The following is a 21,252-nucleotide window of genomic DNA, read 5'->3' on the forward strand; positions in this document are numbered from 1 at the left end:
TTTATTCATTCAAATAACAATGACTCTTATTAAGCTCATGAATTAACATGAGTATTCTATATGAATATATTTTTTTTATATACTACTATAGTGGCAAAAAAGCATACGGCCCATCTGATAGTAAATAGTTACCGAAACCTATGGGCGCCTGAAACACCAAAGGTGTTACATGCGCGTTGCCGACCCATAAGAAACCTTAATATACCCTTCTTAAAAATCCTCATGCTGTAGTTTCGTGAAAAAAACTGTAAAAAAAATAGGACTGTATAAAATTACATATTTTCTACTCATCGTTATGGTATATTAATCTACTTGTCCAACAGTCGGGAGACTGTGATGATTCATCGTCTGATGCGGGTGCTAGCGATACTGAAGGTGAAACGAGAACCAAACAAGAACCTTTGGATTACGACGACCCAGCTACCATGGCCAACACCAACGGAGCATTGCCGCATAACTTCCCAGGACTATTGAATTTACCAGGTATTTATATCACAAAATATAGAAATGTAATAACATAAATATCACTTGTAAAATTACTAGTTGGTAACTGCAACTTCGTTATCTATACCCTACCATCTCTTATTTGTGATAAAATGTAGCCTATGTTCATGCCGGCGGTTTATCTGTTCTGATATCAAATTTCATTAAGAACCGTTCAGCCCTTTTGTTGTCAAAAGTTACAAACAGATAAATAGAGAGACACATTTCGGTATTGATATCATAATGTCTTTATAAAAATGAATTTAACATTTAATGATAATATTTAATATTTATTCTCATTCGACCGCTCTATTCGTACTTCTAATCACCTTAGAAGAATTGTGTAGAAAAACATTAAGACAACTTTCAGTTAACTAAAATTTTTAATAATCGTTGTGATTATAATAGACCGCTCCTACAAGTAATATTAAATACTATGACTGAAGACCCAGGCTCATTGTGAATATAAATGAATACTTTTACCATAACTTTACTTACGTATTTTTACCTAATGAATTCCTTTACCATTGCAGGCTTCCCAGGACTTCCAGGACCCTCAGGATTACCAGATAATTACGGTGAGTAAAATCTCGAAACGCACTAACAATCCCTTCACGTTATATGACTCAATAATTTTCCAATTAAATTTTGATATCAAGTAGACTTACCGTTCTATATGTACAATTAATTTTCAAACCAATATAATGGCGATAAAGAACAAAGAACTCGTACGTATATCAATTAATTGGTAATTATTGGGTCATGTATTGCATGCCGTCAATAACACTAACAATTAAATAATGAGAATGACACCGAAGCGCTTAATTACTCTATTAAATATTGTTATGATAAACATTCCGTTTTGCCCCAAACTGTACTATTATATATATTGTATATACAAAAACGAAATAGGAAAAATCCGAGCAACAATGGAAGTTACATCGAGAGCGTATCCGATAATATTGCATAGTAGACTCGACGCGGTAAACCGAACGTTACGATAGGCGCCAGCACTGAACGAGACCTCGTCTGCCCCAGGAGCCTCCTGGCCGGGCGGCGGGGAAGGCAAGCCGGCCACTAAGCCCGAGGAGCGGTACCAGCCGTACTCGGCCTCCGGCAACTACGCAAACGGTGAGCCGACCAAGCCCGCGTGCCCCGAGTGCGGCAAGCTCTACAGCAACAATAGCAACCTGAAGCAGCACATCCTGAACGTGCACGCGGCGCGCGACCTCGCGCACTCGTGCCCCGTGTGCGGCAAGGCGTTCAAGACGCGCCAGTACATGCAGATACACATGAACTCTATACACGGCGTGAAACAGAGGAGGCGCGAGCCCGCCCCGTCCGCGGAGTACTGCGACCGATACACTCACAATAGCGCTTAACCGATGTTCTAAACGGATGACTTGTCTAACCGCCGCCTCTGTGTTACAGGGGCGGCTCTCGCGGGCGGGGCTGCCATGGGATACCGGCCGCAGTGTCCGCTGTGCGGACGCGTGTACTCCTCCACTTCCAACCTGCGCCAGCATATGCTCAATGTGCACTCGCAGACCGACCGTGACCAGTGGTTTCCTTGCCAGCACTGCGGCAAGAAGTGTAAAACCAAGCATTATCTCATCAACCACCAGCTCCAAGCGCACGGCATCCGCCAGCGGCAGAACTCTTAGAGACGGCGAGACGCCGAGCGACTCCCACCTCCCACGCACCCGCCGCTCGGCGCCTGGTGGTGATCACCCCGCCCCCCTTTCCCTTAATTCCTGGTCCCACCCCCCTTCCCGATCCCGTAGTCCTCGACATGCGGACGGCTCTTATTGATGCAAATGGCGAGTAGGCAGTTTGCATGCGCCGCACATTCTCCGTTTTTTGTATAATAATGTAGGAATAGATGTGCCAACGGAAGTACGTAACCGAGGACGTAACGGAACTGTTTATCGATATATATTGTATTTATGATATGATATAATATTTTTATAGAGTTTATAAAGGCATTGCTGTTAGGGGATATAAAATTGCCGCCGGATTTGCCAAACGCTTTGCCAATTACTAGTTTGAGTAACGTGCTGCTGTCGGCATTGCAGATGCCGCGGCGTGGGGGGCATTGGCAAACCCGACGGTAAGCGATTGCGTCGAGGATGAGGGGGAGATGCGAGGGAACGAGTTGCTTAAGTATCTGGAGGAGAGTGAGCTGGCGAAAGGCGCCAAGTTTGGGGGCGAGCAGCTGCAGTGCCCTCTGTGCTTCTCTCGGCTCGAGTCTCTGGCTCTAGCACGGCGGCACCTAGAAGCACACTACCCTCGCGACAGCCCCGTCTGCCCGGTGGCCACATGCGCGAGGTATTTCGCGCATCCTAATTCCGTGCGTAATCACATGAGAATTAAGCACCGCCGTCAATGGGAAAGGATGAAAACCCTCAAATGGAGCTGTGGTTGGGCAAATTAATAGGAGGGTAACGAATCGGTACCAAATCGGTAACTGATACTGAAGCAGCAACTCGTTCACACTTAATTGGCTATAAAAGGATTTTGTATAAAATAAAAAGGCTGTGAAACGGAACTACAAGTGGGGCAAAATTGACCGAGAAAGAACCTACGACATTGATCTCCAGGATGCATTTTCATATTTCGCTGTCGAGTACGTTGTATAAAGCAGTAGGATAAATCGACTGAAAATTATTTTTGTAGTAGAATAGACTGATATTGTTTAAGTAAGGTTTATTATGTAAGCGCATTTTGACATGTGATGATTGGTGCCATTGATAGTATATGAAGTGCTATAAGAATGTCGATCATTCTCGAGACTTCCTGAATGTGTTTGAACTTCCATTGTTACTTCTATGTAATCCTATTTCGTTTAGTTGTAGATGTTAGTACCTAGATGTCCTGACCCACCTCGCCATTGTGATCTTCCACTGAAACTCTTACAACGTGAGCTTTAATGACAATGTGTTCAACGATCAGGACATCGTTCCATCGGTCTCTTGCAGCCGTTGCAATGGTTTCCAATTCTTTCCTTAATACTTCTATAACAGTGCCAATAGATTTATTACACTTGTTTCAAGTTGATTATCCTGCTTCATGTGTTGAGCGCTGACGTCAAATTTACGAGATCAGTAAAGCTATCAATAGATACAGCGGCAGTGCTCAATTTATGCTCCAGGAGACATTTAGGCATCTCCAGAATGTATGCGAATTTCAAAGCAAAACCATTGTACCGGTATTATATTTTCGACCATAGATAAGACAATACGAAATAGTATAAACAAATCTAATGCCTTTTAATGCAATAGTTAAGAATAAGTTCACTTCCAAACATAGAGTATTTATTTTGTAAAAATGTAGTCGTGTGTGATGTCCGCATTATAACAGCACAATCGAAACATATCTAGTCAGTGTAGGCAAACATACGAGAATATTATGAGAAGGATTTATTTAATATGTAAATAAAAATAATTAATTCCGTTCGCATATATTTTATTAGCGGTATGTGGAATGTATATTATGTAATATTAATTGCAATATAGCAATGCAATATAAGCCTTCGAGGGCAATTAGATCTATCATATCTATTTATATTATAATATTATTGGACATTTCTATGTAAACTTTACTTATATTCCCCATTTCGTATTAATGTTTGCCGTCATAAACTGGCAGTAGAACATCGACTAAAACTTTTATAGAAATATTATTAAAATATATTCATATTATAACAATCATTAGGAGATTGGAAAAATATCGAAGCATGCTCTTAGTTTTTGAGCTATTTGTCGATATAATAATTACACTTAATACGTAGTGGTTACTTGTTCAGTGGCTACACGCAAAGCGCCGTCAAAATCGGTATCGTAACAGAAATGTAAAATCAATAGATGTCTGAGAGAATTAATATTTTTTTTATATAAAATATGTGTAAATTTAGATCGTGCATAGCAATTTTATACATGGAAGGTACTTATATAAAATAGTTTTTTTGTATGTAAAAATATCATAATTGTTTACACCAAAATACTCGTTACAAAACATGGTGTTTGGTAAAAACACACTGTGAAAACGATTTTTTTCTAACTAAATCTATATCATCGAACAGGAAAGTCACGCTAACATTTATTCATGCCGACATTAAGTTAATTATGAATAAATTTTAGCGGCTTATAATTTTTAGTACATTTTTTGTAGTGTTGCCAACAACAACACAAAAATTCTACTAAATTCTTTGTATTATTTCCTTGGTATTATTTTTAGTTTCACAAGACATCCCTTATAACTACATTATATTTATACAAATGTATAGTAAGATGCCTTCAAAATATATGCGATAGGAACTTGGTATATAGATCTCCAAATGAAATAAAGATATTGGTAAACTTAGCGAGTAGTTGAAATTGTTCCTGACGCCTTTGAGGCAATGACGTATATCTTTATAATAATAAAATTAATTTTAAGTATACAACATGTAAATTAGTCATGTCAATAACCAAATGTTCAATGTGAGTAAACGATTCTAGTTGCGAATGTATTAGTGATACAATATATACGTAATAATTTAATTTTTACCCGAACAAAAGTGTCTGCTTATATAAATAAATAATTAAACAATAAAACTACGAAGTAGAACGGTCGAGTTTTTAATTTACCTTTATGCGCGTTTAGATCAAAAATTTGTTCCTTTTTTCGAAACCTTGCGGTATCCAATTTTTTTTTTATTTTCAATCTTTTATTTGGCCTTTTTGTGGTACAAGCTCGGCAAATAAAAGTATACCTACTAGACTAGTTAGATCTTATGTAAATTCTAAATATGTTACACTAACTGTGCATACAAATTTATAGCTTATGTATTATATTATTATAATACATAATATATACCTAATTAAAGTTTCATCATCCGTTCAAGTCTTTGCGTGAAAGATTATCAAACATGCATCCATCCATACACATATATTTTCGCATTTATAATATTACTAAGATATTCTTTTTCTGTTCAATGATTTTTCTTCGTTCGATTTTTTTTATACTTTTAATACCTAATTGCAATTTGGAAATGTAGCAAAAATTTTGGCTAGTGTTTTACTTGCTATTAATAAATTATTACTAACGCACTAACACTAGCAGCTTTATAAAGGTAAGACGATATAAAAAAATAAATATAATAACTGTATCTAATTTTAATTTTATTGACTTGATTGTTCTCTTTGCAGGATGCCGAAGAAACCAAGACTTGCTAAGAGTTAGGGCAACGGACCCGCGGCCGTGTCCGAAATGCGGGAAGATCTACCGATCAGCTCACACCCTGAGGACTCACCTTGAAGATAAGCACACTGTCTGTCCTGGTTATCGGTACGTTATAACAGATATCAAATTTAAAAAAAATCCAATCTGTTAAGAAAGATCATACTGAACTGACATTGACCTGTCTTAGTGAATGCGCAAATTATCACTGAATAGTCGAACTGTTAACTGATAGAATTTTAATAATCGTAATACTTTCAACTTTTTTTTATTTTCATTCTGTAATCCATACCTATACATAAATGTGTCAATTGCTATACTTCTCCGAAACGGTAGATCTGAGAATGGGTTATAAATTTTTAAAAAACCTTAGTAATATGGGTCCACCCCAAAAACTTGGACATTTTTATTAATATATGATGTTAATTTACACTCGGTATGTGATAGACATACTTGGAGAGTATTGATTTGGAGAAGCGTTCCTGGTGATCACACTCGCAGCCTTGAGGAATTGACAAAGAAAATTTATTTATAGGGCAAAACAATGTATGCCTAGTACGGTCAGCTAGTATTAGTATAAAAGTTTTCAATATTGGTTATTGCAAGCACAATGGCGAATATAAATGAAAATGATTGTGATACAGTTGCGTGCTGTGCGGCACGGTGGCGAAGTCTCGCAACTCGCTGCACTCTCACATGTCCCGGCAGCACCGCGGCATCTCCACCAAGGACCTGCCCGTGCTGCAAATGCCGACCAGGTTCGACCCCGAACTTGCCAGCCAGTGAGTACCACTTTTATATAAATCTTTTTTGATGTTTAGTCTTTAGTTTTATGGTACCATGGGAGGTACATTACATTCGTCCTTAAATAGCAAATAAATTTAAAAAAGTTATTTAGTCTTAAGTAACTTAAATGTATGCGATTTGGATAAACGGAGAATCTCGGCTTACCTGAATTTTGTATCAAATGGATTTCAACATTGACCGAAAACTTAGATGCTTTTAAATCCTACAAGGACAAGATATTGTTTATAAACTATACAGTATTGTAACATCCTAAAAACCACGAATTTAAAGATAAAAATTTACTGAAATCCAAACTTGGTCTTATTGTAATCCCACATGTCGTACGTGAACTACTAAAGAATCTCCAAGTATCTTATCGAGCTATACTTGCAGTTTTACTGCATGATAGACTTATAAAGGATGAAGCAGAAGGGCCTACTTCGAGAAATAACTAAAATCACGGATATAACTCTAAAGCTGAAATGGGAAAGCCTCTAGTAGCAATTCCATAATAGGCAAACGCAGTGTGAAAAGAATCCTACTCTTCCCTTCTTTAAAAAATCGGCCCACTTCTCTTGATGAATAGAATACCTCACTACCCTTGATACTGGATGTTTCGAAGACCTTAACTATGTAAGTACGTAAGTCTTGACTGGAAGTTAACAAATCATAATCCCCACTTTTCAGGCTACTAGCTAAAGCAGGTGTGAAGGTGTCCCCCGAACAGCTGAGAGCGCGCGCCTCACCGACGGGGCCGCGGCGGTCCGACATCAAACTGGACGCCAAATCTGCCGCATCAGAGAGCAGCTCCGTATGTGGGGACAATGATAACGATGATCTCAGCCAGTCCAGATACCAGGACAGCATACCGGTGTCGCCACCACGTAAGTTTAAAAATATAGTCCAAAGGACTATATTTTTATGTCATTAACGACGTTAATAATAATATCTCAGGACAATTCACATAGCGCCATTTAGTCCTAAGTAAGTACATAAATAATATTGTACATGGAAACCAACCAACCCAACCAATACAAACAATCGTATTCATGATTACAATTTTTTTTGTCCGTACGAGGGGAATCGATCCCGCGGCTCTCGGAAGAAAGCCTAAACCACTAGATTAGTGAGGCCGTCGTTCAACAAAATTATGTATATTTGTCGTTCTAAATGCTGTAGAAAGTGTTATACCTATATCTGTAATGTCTGATTAATATCCCGCAATCATCCTGCCTAAAAATAATGGTACTCGTTTCGTGGATCGAAAAAAGAGATTCATGTAGATGTTTTTAAGCAACGATAATCGTTAATTTTGTTTACTGTTGTATTTAATTCTGCAACTATTGATATTGGTGACACTATGTTAATATTTGGACATCGTACAATAATACAGTATTCACAAGAAGTACATAGCTGGGGTATAACATACCACTATTAACCTTTCGATCTAAACCTCTGCAGATATAAACAATTTGGCGAACACAACTATCACAAAAGTGCCAGCGGTGAGAGCCGTCACAGCCAAGACCTTGGAAAATCACCCTCACGGAATGGGTGCCATGATGAAGCATGACGATTATCCACCAGGATACGGCGGATCCGCTATTTTTGATAGCTACATGCAATATTTGGGTGAAAATATATTTGGTAAGCTTTTCATTTTTGTTGTTTCAATTAGTTAGTACCCCGTTCTTGAAGTATTTGAAGTTATTTCTGAAGTATTTTATTCAGCAAGGACGACTCCTTGCTGAATAAAATACTTTAATCAGAAAAGCACCAAATACCTAATAACCTTATTTAAGCTATTCCGCTATTTTGTTTCTTTCTTCCGTGATAGTTTCATACTTCGAAAGAATTACCAAGATGCAAGAATTAGCATGTTGATGTCTTTATAGATTTCTGAGAACTTTGGTTATTTTACAACTTACCTCAAAAGATATGATAAGATAAATGTGTTATGTTTACGTGATTACTAAAATATTGAAATTTGATTCTTTTAGGCATGAATGCTGCTAAATTGGCGCAAATGACATCAATGCACATGGATAGGAAGACTTACGACGAGCCCTCCCCACAAATGGGGTCGCTGCCACCAAACCCGACCAGCCTTGTGCACCAGCGTTATTTCAAGCAGATACAGAGGCAGTACACCGATAATATGAGTAAACCGGACATCATGCGCAACTCTGACGAACCTCTGGACTTGGGTAAGGAGAGGCAAAGAAATGATAGTATCAGCGAAATGGATAGCGATAAGCAAGAGGCGTTAGACAAAGAGAACAGCAAAGATTTCAACGATGACGATAGGAACAGAGTGAACAGTTCAGAACAGGATCAAGACCACAGCGGTCAAGAGGAAGGGGAGTACTCAGACGACGAGCAGAAGAATGCGTCCTCATGAAATGATTATGCTCTCACTGTAGGAGTGTTGAATTAGTCTCGAATGCGAGCGCAGATAGGACAATATTGTGTTGATGGTTTTTCAAACGGTGCTTGAGTGTTATGTTTTGTGGTCATTAGCTGATTGGTTCGTTTTTACGGTTTAATTGTTAACCCGTGGAATGTCGTTGGTGCCATTTCCAATATTGTAATGTAAATTTATATTAGGATTATAATGGTTTACGCCCGCGCCGGTTACGGCTGCAAATTATTGAGTCAGATCACTTATTTTGCTGAAGTTTACGAGTAAAGTACAAATCGTCGACGATGCTTACTTGCTGGTTACTAAAGCATTATTTTATATTACAGTGGAGTTCGTCGCGATGTTATATTGCCCGGTTCTCTGTTTAGTTCCCACGGGAACGTGTTCCCGCGTGATAACACGGCACACTCACTTAGCGTACCCCGCGGTCATGTTAGTTGAATCGTCGACTCGCCACTCGTTTGTGAAATTGTTTTAGTAGATAATAAAACTAGTGAGTAGTGTTTTTGTATAGTATATGTAAGGTCCCTGTCACGTAGTAGGGCCTCTTACATAGTAATTCCATCCATCTACCTCAGCATTTGGGCCAATGCGGCGGTTATAAATAAAAAAAAAACAAATATCCACACAAATTGTGAAATTCCATCCATCTACCTCACTTCAATAGATTTTATTTAATATTTTATACAATTTATAGATATAAATAACTGTTGTTTTATGCATTTTGCAGATTGCATTTATATATATACTATATATAGAATATATTGTAGGTAAAAATATATGCAAGTCATTAGGTCATTGTTAGTGCTGCCCGTAGATACTCGTTAACCGTTTATTTTGAATAGATTACGCACTCACTAGAGAAATATTAGACTGTGTCACGACTGTAGCGAGTAATGGACGTAACCTCCAATATCAACGTGCACACTAATATAGAAAAAAAATATCTTTGTATACGAACAAACATACAGAGCTTAAAATTTAATGTTATGATAAAATTTTATTGGATCTACATGCAATTGTAATACAATAAGAATAATTTACAATGATGACTATATATTGATCATATGAAATTTAACAAATATCTACAAATGTTAATACTTAGGCTAGTTCTCCACGGAATACCATACGACTGGACATAATACAGTGACTTACAACTATTGTGAGTCCCATGGGAGTCTGTGGAAAAACAGCCTAGCGGCCTTGAGACTGAGAATTATTTCCAAGGAGTAATTAAGTCGCGTTTAGCCCGCCATTGATTGAAACAGCATTCCTATGGATACATTTTTAACAGAGTAGTTCAATTTTGACGATACTTTTTATTGGATATATTGTACCTTGATTCCAAGTGAAAATAAATACGAAAATTGCGGCTCTGAGTGTAGAAAAAAACATTTTCTAGCTCGATGTACGGGTGAAAACGGAATTATTATCTATATTTTTAGATTTTAAGTATGCAATTTTGCATTCCTACTTGGAATTAATCTCAAAACATCCAATAAATAAATTACAATATTGAACTATCGCGTACTTTGTACAAGGTTATATCTGTCGTCCATTTAGACGCAACGTCAATGTTGGGCTTTACGCCGCGCCTCGTGAGTTCAAATTTGACATTTAAAACTTTACCTATTATGACATAATGTTGCATTGTATATAAACTGAGGTGATATGTAAGTACATAATGATAAAACAAAAGCAATAAATAAAGTATACCTTGATGTTGCCTTCGATGTGTAAATAAACGTGGGTAGTGATCGGTTTGTGTTGGTTTGTGAATTATGAACCTTATAATAGACAGAAGAATGTTTATTTTGTAGTAATGATGTGGGCTCGTTACTTAAAAATAACAATTACTGTGATTACAATCTCATGTTAGCCTTCAATACTTATACATATTTTTTAGAGTACAATGTTATAGTTATTTAGTATATTGTAAGAGTATTTGTAAGCGAGTCACAAAATATATTTACTTCCCTGAACATTAGGATTCACATTAAGTATTTAAGTATTTAGAGCAATAGGTGAAGCATTTAACCTTTTATATGAGAGATATTACAATATTTATGAATTTATTGAGATGTCATTCGATATTCTAATTAAAATTATATTTATAAGTATTAATAAGGACAAAAAAACTTTGATAATAAACAAAAACAAAATATTTTAGTAAGTGTTGCCAGCAACAATATTTATTGAGGTCTTTTCTTTTACACGGCTGATAGTGTTCCGTGGAAAAGAAAAACGTACACCGACTCTAAATAAAGGGACAAACCAGGTGTATACCTTTCTTTTTATGTACTACGTTCGAGTGACACTCAACAAATTCATAGTGTACGATAGAATAAGTGCTACGGGTTGATTGATACGTTATTTTGTTTAGTGTGTTAGTGAGATTTGTCGAGTTATGCCGCTTTCGTTTGCGAACAATCTTGTTGACAGTTAGCAGTGTTGCCATAGTGATTAATTATTTTTGACTGTATATAATATAAGTTTTGATTGTTTAGAGAAATGAGTGCTTAATTCGTCATTAATTAGGAACTTTTTATTTAGATTCCATTGAACATTATAATTGTATTCGTAAAATTAAATAGACATTGCACGCTACACATAACATTAATCAATAGACAGTTACCAGATTGTGATCGAGATATGAATATATATTTTTTTAGAATACCCCATGCCACAGATTAAATATACAGTGCCAAACTATCCATAGAGTTTACATCGACAACATTTCGATATATATTATTATATTCACATACTGAATATTACTTACTCGAAACAAGTCGATGTAGCTCCTACAGCACTGTCTGTACCCTTGTTGATGATGCAAATAATTATATACTTACCAGTGAATTAAATATAATGTTTAGGACTTTAAGTCGACGATTATGCTCTTGCTATTGTAAAACTTACGTTTAGTTACCTTATGAACTTGGAAAGTTCACATTTCTTTATTTTATAATGGACTATACCTCATTAGCATGATTGTTCATGTAAAACTCATTTTATTTGTTTACTCACTATATAATATTGTTACAAATGCGACACATGTTACGTTTTGGACGTGAGAAATAATATAGTTACAGGTTTATCGAAAAAAAAATATGTACGTCATGTTTTTAATTTTTCGAAAAATAAACAAGATCATTTACGATAAACTTCTAGTTTAATAAAGAAAACTCTCCACACTATAATGAGAGAACGTATAACTAGATTTGGAAAGTCATTTAAACCCAAATCATTCCAAATTTAGGCAATCGACATTGTATTAAAATCAACTTCCATATTACTTAATTATTCAGTATTGAATTGTTAATTTATATAGTTATAGGTAGCCATTGAATAGTGGTCACTTAAATTTCGAATTTTGATTGTAAAAAGGCCGTTAGAGAATTTAAAAGCAATTACTGAGTTAGCTATATTTTTGTAGATGTATTAGATTTTAGAACAGGAGCAAGTTTTAAATAGTAATTCGGTAATGAAACGTAGCTATACTACGGTTAAAACGCTTCTAGAATTAAAATACGAAACATTTATTTTGAGTTAGACATAAAACACCTTTAGAAAAATAATTTTCGCACGTCCAAAATTACCATGATAGCATCAAACGCAGAGTATACTAGTATAATAGCGAGCACAAAGTATATTAAGTTTTTTTAAACTCATTGGCGTATGCGAGTAGGTAGTTGTTAGTTGGATTTGATGATTTGTTTGAGTATATTTACCACCGGTTCTAATGTAAGCCTTGGTTCTCAGTAATAGCTCAAAAAACTATGTGTTGTTTATGAAAATATGAAACAGGACTAAATTCAAAGTGAAAAATAAAAAATATGGTATTGTATGGGATTTTGAAATAAGATAGAATATATATATGAAAAGTGTACAAGATAAATTATGATCAAAATGTGTAATTACTTTGGATTCAGTTTTATTTCATACCCTTATTTTCAAAGTTGTTATATGAATACCGTGTCATTTGGACACTACTGTATACGATTGCTGTATTGTGTTGCCATATGACTACAATAGAAATCTACCATTTCACACACAATGACTAGGTACTATTTAATACCAATATTTTGGTATTAAAACTTATAAAATTCTAAATAACTACTTTTACATATTAACATTCTGCCACCGTTGTGGCAACTCTCAACTTTTTGTACAATTCTTTATATCGGATTTGCTCATAATTTTCTCGAAAGGGTTGCCCGTTATAAATAATTGTAATTAATAAAGCTGCCTTTACACTTTGACACATTGTTACATGCGCGATTAATAGCGCGCGGGATTTATTGTTTTATTATTTTTTGTGTTCATCATTTCGCGTGTGATACTGCATATGTTTCATGTCATTTCACTTTCTTTTTAAATTTATTATCCAATAACACAAATAAGATTAATAAATTATCAATAACTCTATAATTATGTCTTTGGTTTATAGACATATGTCCACCATTTTGTAATTTTACTTACGTTTGTAAAACGCGGGAATGCGCGCGCAGTTTTGCTCTTTCTCTACATTTACATGTAGTTTTTCCCGCGTGAATTCCTATTCGCGCGTGAGAGTGTACGTGTGAAGGCAGCAATAGACAATATTTCGATTAGTCCGGGAATTGATGTGTGAAAATTGGGTAGATATATTCATATATGATTGAGTTTCCTGTCGGTACAACTCCACGCCTTCACTATTGAACATTAGTGCACTAGCTGTACGCCGCTTCACATATTATTATATACATGAATAATAAAAATAATTGTTTTGAATGCAGCCGTTTTATTTTAAATCTTAGATAACATACTTTTTTTATTGTAATGCCAAACAAGCTGACAGTACGATGGTATGTGGTAACAGTTGCATACATGAACAGCACATCACGTTATCATGTGAGATCCGTGATACCACTCATGTATTATCATTCCTTAATACTAAGGTGTATTGCTTCTTATTCCGTAATTTTATTGCCTAATCTGCATCACCTTACAACAGAAACGCAGTTCACGGATTGTGGTAAAAAAGCAGACTATACAAAGTCTACCTCTGTAGGACGGTCTCGTCGGCAAATAATAATAATAATATTAATCTCAGGACAAGTCACACAGCGCCATCCAGACCCAAGTTAAGCAAGTTAAAGCTTGTGTTATGGGTACCTGATAACTGATACATATACATTTTTTTTGTAAATACATATTATACATAGAAAACACCCAGACCGATACAAACAATCATACTCATGAATACAATTGTTTGTGCCGTGCGAGGAATCGAACCCGCGACCATCGGTCGTAAAGCGGTGTTCATCTAAATATACGAAATAACAGATTTCTTTTTTTTATTTTTTGGAACGAAAAAGGTGGGCCGCACCATCACGGCAACTGGCAACTCTCACGGCCCACTGTCCGGAGAAATGGAAACGATACATGTATACTATATATATATATATATATATATATAACCTATACCACTCATAATACCCCTTATGTGTTACCATTGTAGACGTAGAATGTCTTCATACCCTTTAATTTCACTACTATTAGATTACTACTACCTTCCAAATAAAACAGCGTACAATCTGTTTTGATTTATACGTGTACGTAATAAAAATATTCTTATACACACAAATGTTGTAGTATGTGCAGTATCAAACCCGTAACTATCGGTCAGCGTTATGATTACTCCCCACTCACAATATACTATGCTATTCTGTGAAAGGAAAAAAGGCGCTGAATCCATTATAAAAAAAATGTATATGCAAAACAAAACATTTATTCATATGGAATCCACAACGACAAAATATAAGTCTTAGATGCTTAAATTATAACTGAACCTAAAGCTAAAGTAATAAATATATTACAACTTTATCACACAGTTTACTACCTACATTTATAAAGGGACTATTACACAATCCTATTTATAGGATCATGTATACATTAATATTATAAAATGGTGAAAACAATAAGCAATATGACTCGTTTATAGATGCAAAATATTTTTAAATTTGTGACTATTGAAAGTGTATTCTAAATAATTTTATAAATCGATATTGAAATTTAGGTTTCATTACATAGTATAAAACAAAGTCGCTGTCGCTGACTGTCCGTCCCTATGTATGCTTAAATCTTTAAAACTACGCAACGGATTTGGAACCGTTTTTTTTAAATAGATAGTGATTCAACAGGAAGGTTTATATGTATAATACATATACACCCGTGCGAAGCCGGGGCGAGTAGCTAGTGATATACAAATATGGTAACGAGTAAGCCTCATAAAGGATACATTACACTCTACAATATATAAGGATTCTATTGTATTAGTCATAAAAGGACATTAATGAAAATTAATCTCACTAACCTGAACCAATATTATAAAATAAAGTATTTTTTTCTTTTCATAATGGAAAAACTCAAAATAGACTTAACCGATCTTTCAAATTATTTTACATCTAGAAAGATATATTATCGACGTTTAATATGGGATAATATGGGACCCAGGCGGCTATGACTTATCGTGGCGCACAATATTTAATATGTGACATTTACATATCTTTGTACAAATACACATGGTGAAATAATTTTAAAGCTAAAAATAATATTATTTTATTAATTTTTGCCGGAAATTCGCTTAATATTATTAATCCTCTTTGATCTCCTTCTTCTTTGTCAGGAAGTAATGGACGCCAAAGATAGCGTGCATTCTGAAACAACAGTTGACGTGTCATCAAGGAAAAAAAAAATGTTCTCTATGGACACTACTTTTTTTTTTCACAAACTGATGTAGTCCGTGTTTTTATTGATTTATATTGTCTATTTAATTTATTTTGTTACTGAAACTTTTCTATCAGAATGTTACGGTTCATATAAAAAGTTAACTTTGTTTTTTTTCTATTTTCCAGCTCGCCATTTCACCGTCCACTCCGTCTTGCGATGGTTGCATATAGAGCCTGTGCTTACTAATGTTATAGATGCAAATGTCTATCTGTTTGTTTGTTACCCTTTTCCGACTAATTGGGGGCTAAGTGGTAGAAACTGAATTATAACATGGAATAGGATAATGATTAAACGGATTTTAATTATCTCTAAAAAATTTAGTATTATACTCGAGTAATAGATTGTGGTACAAATTGGTTTGGTATTATAATATGGTCTTATAATTGAGTATGGTATTATAAATGCCCGAGTATTTGTCTGCCTGTTACATTTTTACTACTAAACGACGCAACGATCTTAATTCAACTTACTTGGGCATTAATAATATCATACTCAATTCAAATTCAAATTTGACGCAACAATATTAATTGAACTTAACATGAAGATACAGTCATCCATAGATCATATTATCATGACGATGAACATTATTAAAAAAAAACAATCTCGAGACAGTTGAAATATGGGATGAATATACATTTTTACTTATTTTCATTTTTTAATTCAACTTCTACTGAGTGACTATGACGCTTGTTAATTGCGTGATTTTTTTTAAATTATTAATTGTAATTAATACAATTTTGAGGGGAGAGATTGTAACCTCCATCTCTTAAGAGCGCTATTCTTATACCACTTTGTCTATGTATCAATAAAATAAAAACTTACAAGAGAGCCCAATGTTATTTCTTTTTTGCGAGCGCGACTCCCAGGCCTACGATCCCGCCTAGCGCTAACATCGCGCCGCCCGCCACCGCGATGCCGATAAGGCCTTCCTTCTCCATCCTCTTGTTTATTTGTCTCTGAAATTATATTAATATACATATTAAGTTAAAGTAATAGCAAACTGAAATATATGTAGAAAGATAAGTGATTTATAAATGCAGTTGTTGTACGGGCTACATACCCGTTGCCCGTCTGTCGGAATAAATATACATAGTGAACGGACTTATTTTCAAATAACCTATATTTACAGCAGTAGTATATAGTATATAGTAGTATATAATACATATACATTTTATTATTCCATGCTACTCAACCATCCATTTTTAATATTAGGATTTAATAAGTTAATTTCATACAGTTAAGAAGAACTGGCAAAAATCTAAACTCGCACATTGTTTTTTTTTTTAATATAACAGCACTTTACTTGAGTTTTCGCATCTGCCAAACGGCACCTCTGATAGTAAATGAAAATAATTGATATAGATACAAATATGGAAACACTCACAAATACGATTTTAAATAAATATAATATTTTGCGAGGAAGATAGTATTTGTATAATAGTCATAATTTTTTTATTCTACCACTGTATCGCAACGCAGACTCATCACAAGAAGAATGACTTGCTCATTCGCAATTTAAACTTGTGTGTTGCTTAAGAAAACAAATACACAATAATGAAATATATTTCCTATTCAGGAAGTACTTGAAACCGGTAGGTATGTACACTCGGAGTAAGATTTTATTATTAGAATACGAGTTATTATTACCTGCAATGCGTAAATATACAACAATGTAATGAAGAGGCAACAGCGAGCAAGAAACAAGTAGATAAATAAACAAATACATGCGTGGGCTATGTATTTGTATATTTACTAATTGTGACGCAATACCTGTCCTACTAACTAATGCTGTCCTCATAGAGAAAATTAAAAAAAAATAGTACAAAAACCATACTGTCTTTAATATAATATACCGTCCCGCGAAATTATCACTTTACTAAGTAGATTTAAATTTATCACAGATTGTTCCACGGCGTCTCTCAAACCATGACATTGTAAAATCACCAATCAAAATTGTTCAGCTATTAAAAATAAAGAAAATGCAAAATTTATAGCATGTTATATTAAAAGAGCAACACACAAGTTTCTGCGTTCTTCTTTGTCATTCCAGATAAAAAAAAGATGACTATTCAAAAGTGCATAAATTTAATTTAATTGAATAAATAATTTTCTATTCTATTCGATTCTCTGCACACATAACTTTTATAGAAAGAAGTCTATTTGATGCGTATATAAACCTCTTTTTATATTAAGAATGTATTTACCAAAGAAAAGATATTCATTTGTTTTCTGTCATTTGTCATTGAATAATCCAGGAACATAATAAGATGGATGTTTTATATTAATAAACCGTCTCTTCTTATTTTATTATTATATTTTTTTCATATAATTGGAATGATAAACAAACTGACAGCCTACCTGATGGTAACTAGTAACCGTCACCTATATATTGGACAATATCACAGACATCTCTGACACCCATGTCGTTCTGCAGAGATCTAAGATGTTATATTGATACCGTCTCTGCATTGTCATTTCAGAGGTCTAAGATGTTATATTGATACCGTCTCTGCATTGTCATTTCAGAGGTCTAAGATGTTATATTGATACCGTCTCTGCATTGTCATTTCAGAGGTCTAAGATGTTATATTGATACCGTCTCTGCATTGTCATTTCAGAGGTCTAAGATGTTATATTGATACCGTCTCTGCATTGTCATTTCAGAGGTCTAAGATGTTATATTGATACCGTCTCTGCATTGTCATTTCAGAGGTCTAAGATGTTATATTGATACCGTCTCTGCATTGTCATTCCAGAGATCTAAGATGTTATATTGATACCGTCTCTGCATTGTCATTTCAGAGGTCTAAGATGTTATATTGATACCGTCTCTGCATTGTCATTTCAGAGGTCTAAGATGTTATATTGACACCTCATCACTCATCATATACAAGGTCAACAGTGATATTGATACCGTCTCTGCATTGTCATTCAATATGAACAATATTGTACCGTCTCTCTTTTTGCAAATAAATAAATACGAATTTAATTTAATTAAATTGAACTGAAATTTCACTGCCTTATAACAATAACGCTTTGAAACCGAACCCATCTTACAAAGCAAGCTGCTTGGCAGCTGAAATATGCGTGGGTACTCGCAGATGACTTTTTACAAACAACAAATATATAAATAATTATGTAATTAAATAAATAATTATATAAATATGTATTTATTAAATAAATAATGTATATTTATGTTTTATAGGCATTTTATTTTTGTAAATTAAATACATAAATAAAATTTTCAGTACTTAGGCGATAAATGAAGATAATATTAAATATACTTGAGTATATCTAATATTTACTATCTATATCTAATATTGATTTTACATTACCTCTAGTGCCAGCACTTGTTGGTTGGCTGGCTCGATCTCAAGGAAACTCTTCACATAGTGCAGTGCCTTATTGTACTCCCTGATTCTTGCATTACCAATGGCAAGGTAGAAAAGGTAGTCACGTTTTCCTTCTGGATGGGAGTTGCATAACTCTTTCAGGAGGAGTATGCCCTGCAAATTAAATCAAAGTTTGCTAAATGTAGTGTGGACTCTATTCTCTGTAATGTAAAGCATAAGTTTGGAAATGATATTTGGAGGTCTAAGCGGCCATTATAACCCCTAATTAATAATGGTGGATATAACACACACTGCCATCGGGTTCTAAACTAACTAGCTTATACTATATACCTATAATTATATAGTATAAAACAAAGTCGCTGTCGCTGTCTGTACCTGTATGCTTAAATATTTAAAACTGTGCAATGGATTATGGAGCAGTCTTTATAGATAATACATGTGCACCCACGCAAAGTCGGGCGATTAGCTAGGCTTTAGAATAAAAGTGGATCATGTCCATATTCCTATCTAGTTCTAAATTAAGCAAAGCTTATTATGGATACCTATCTCCTATGTATGTATAGTTATAGTCTGCTTTATCTATATACACAAAAAATAAAATCTCCACTCCTTGCCATACCTGTATGTATGTTCATTTGAATTTCCAAGAAAGGTTTAGATATATATTTTTTTATTTTTGTGCAAATAGATCGAAATATGACTATGATTGTTTATGTGGATAAAATTAAGATGTCTGGTTTGAGAGCTTTCCTTGAAAATACTGTGGAATTGAAAACTTTTGAGATATAACAAAACAATATAGGTATGTTGATCTTTATAGGTCTATGACAGGTCCGGGATTGAGCTGCAATATCGCGATGGCATATTTTAGATAAAGCTTAATCATTATTAAATTAAATATGTATGCCCTCTTTCCATTAACAACTTCCATTATCTACCTTAAGCAATTCATACAGATAATATTGGCCCTTTATTCAATACAATTTCAATGATATCAAATCAAGGAGTCATTGTAAATTAAATATTACAAGTGATTAACACAAACATTATCAATAATTTGATGTGACAAAGGAACTAGCTTGATGCTGGCTTGGCTTTTAAAACATTTACATAAATAATTTAACAAGATCTATATTTTAATTGATAATTTTATCAACGACATTATATTAATATTTCTAAATTAAATTCTCATACAAACTATGTGCATGACTTTATCAGAGACGCAGGGGCGCAATGTTTGTAACAAACTGTGAAACCAATGTTACACGCATTCTTTATTCCTAAGGACTAACATGCTGTCGCTCTTTGCTTGCACGCTACTCGGTGGGACTGAAAAAAAAAAGATAAGGAAAATTACGGACCAACCTTCCTTATATCCGTGGGATATTTACTTCGTACGAGGCACCATGCATACTCGAATTGAGCCTTGTGCGAGACTTTCCCTTGATGTAATTGCTCATGAAACACTTTCTCGAATTTCTGCGCAGTATAAACAATAAAAAAAAATTATTGAACAATAAGTCTTCTAATTCTTATTAAGTGAATGAGTCATAAATATTATTGCACAAACTAGGTCCTACTTGCAAATCATCCGAAGACACTATTTCATCCAAAACGTCCTCCATGACGGTGTATTATTAAACAGCCACAATAAACAAAATAAACAAGAAACTGAATAATAAAAGATGGTAAAAAATTTACAATTTCTTTAATAACTGATATCAATATCAGCGTTTTGCGTAAAATACCTATACAACGAAATTGAAAATAATCGAAATGACAAGGAATTATTGACATGAAATTGAGACCCTTTACACTGTAATCAGTGTAGTGTCAGTTCTGTCAGTCTGAATTTGAATTGAATGAATATAGAAATTAATTTCCAATTTTACTTAAATTATTATGATTTTAATGTATTCTATACCGAAAGTACTTATTAAATTGTCATTGGAATAAATTGGAATTGATATTACTAATAATTTCTTTTTGTTTAAATTTTAATCATCACACGATGGGTCTGCGTATTTCCCGTATATATACAAGCGCTTAAATTAAATCTTATCTCCCAGGGATTGTTGAAAGTGGCTCCCCCCAGGACCCAAGCCGCACATTTTTATAAGGATGAGATGACCCAATTCAATTAAAGATAGTGCAATAGCCCTAGATATGATTGAGCTGTCACTGTCATATTAATATCGACAAGTGAATCAATCA

The 21,252-nt window shown here is 34.5% G+C and overlaps 2 protein-coding genes across 3 annotated transcripts in view; one reads left to right on the plus strand and one right to left on the minus strand.

Moving 5' to 3' along the window:
* The window catches only part of LOC131851601 (protein abrupt), a 32,926-nt gene extending 21,364 nt beyond the window's left edge, over positions 1-11,562 (plus strand). For both annotated transcript variants that reach the window (XM_059202117.1, XM_059202118.1), the window contains exons 7-13: positions 324-483; positions 1,017-1,061; positions 5,673-5,811; positions 6,348-6,485; positions 7,177-7,373; positions 7,951-8,136; positions 8,490-11,562. In XM_059202117.1, the coding sequence (XP_059058100.1) occupies positions 324-483; positions 1,017-1,061; positions 5,673-5,811; positions 6,348-6,485; positions 7,177-7,373; positions 7,951-8,136; positions 8,490-8,890 (1,266 nt within the window). In that variant the 3' untranslated portion in view covers positions 8,891-11,562. The remainder of the gene's footprint in view (positions 1-323; positions 484-1,016; positions 1,062-5,672; positions 5,812-6,347; positions 6,486-7,176; positions 7,374-7,950; positions 8,137-8,489) is intronic.
* A 3,785-nt stretch (positions 11,563-15,347) lies between these two features.
* Positions 15,348-20,828, minus strand: LOC131851648 (mitochondrial fission 1 protein). The gene is made up of 5 exons (XM_059202166.1): positions 20,619-20,828; positions 20,404-20,517; positions 19,021-19,191; positions 16,508-16,641; positions 15,348-15,612 (listed from the first exon to the last, which is right to left on the minus strand). Exons 1-4 carry the CDS (start codon positions 20,661-20,663, stop codon positions 16,522-16,524), a joined length of 450 nt encoding a protein of 149 aa, XP_059058149.1. The 5' UTR covers positions 20,664-20,828; the 3' UTR covers positions 15,348-15,612; positions 16,508-16,521.
* Between the last annotated feature and the right edge of the window lie 424 nt (positions 20,829-21,252).

Source organism: Achroia grisella, unplaced genomic scaffold, assembly GCF_030625045.1.
Source record: "Achroia grisella isolate CSIRO2021 unplaced genomic scaffold, CSIRO_AGI_Agris_v1 utg794, whole genome shotgun sequence".
In the NCBI taxonomy this organism is placed as follows: Eukaryota; Metazoa; Arthropoda; class Insecta; order Lepidoptera; family Pyralidae; genus Achroia; species Achroia grisella.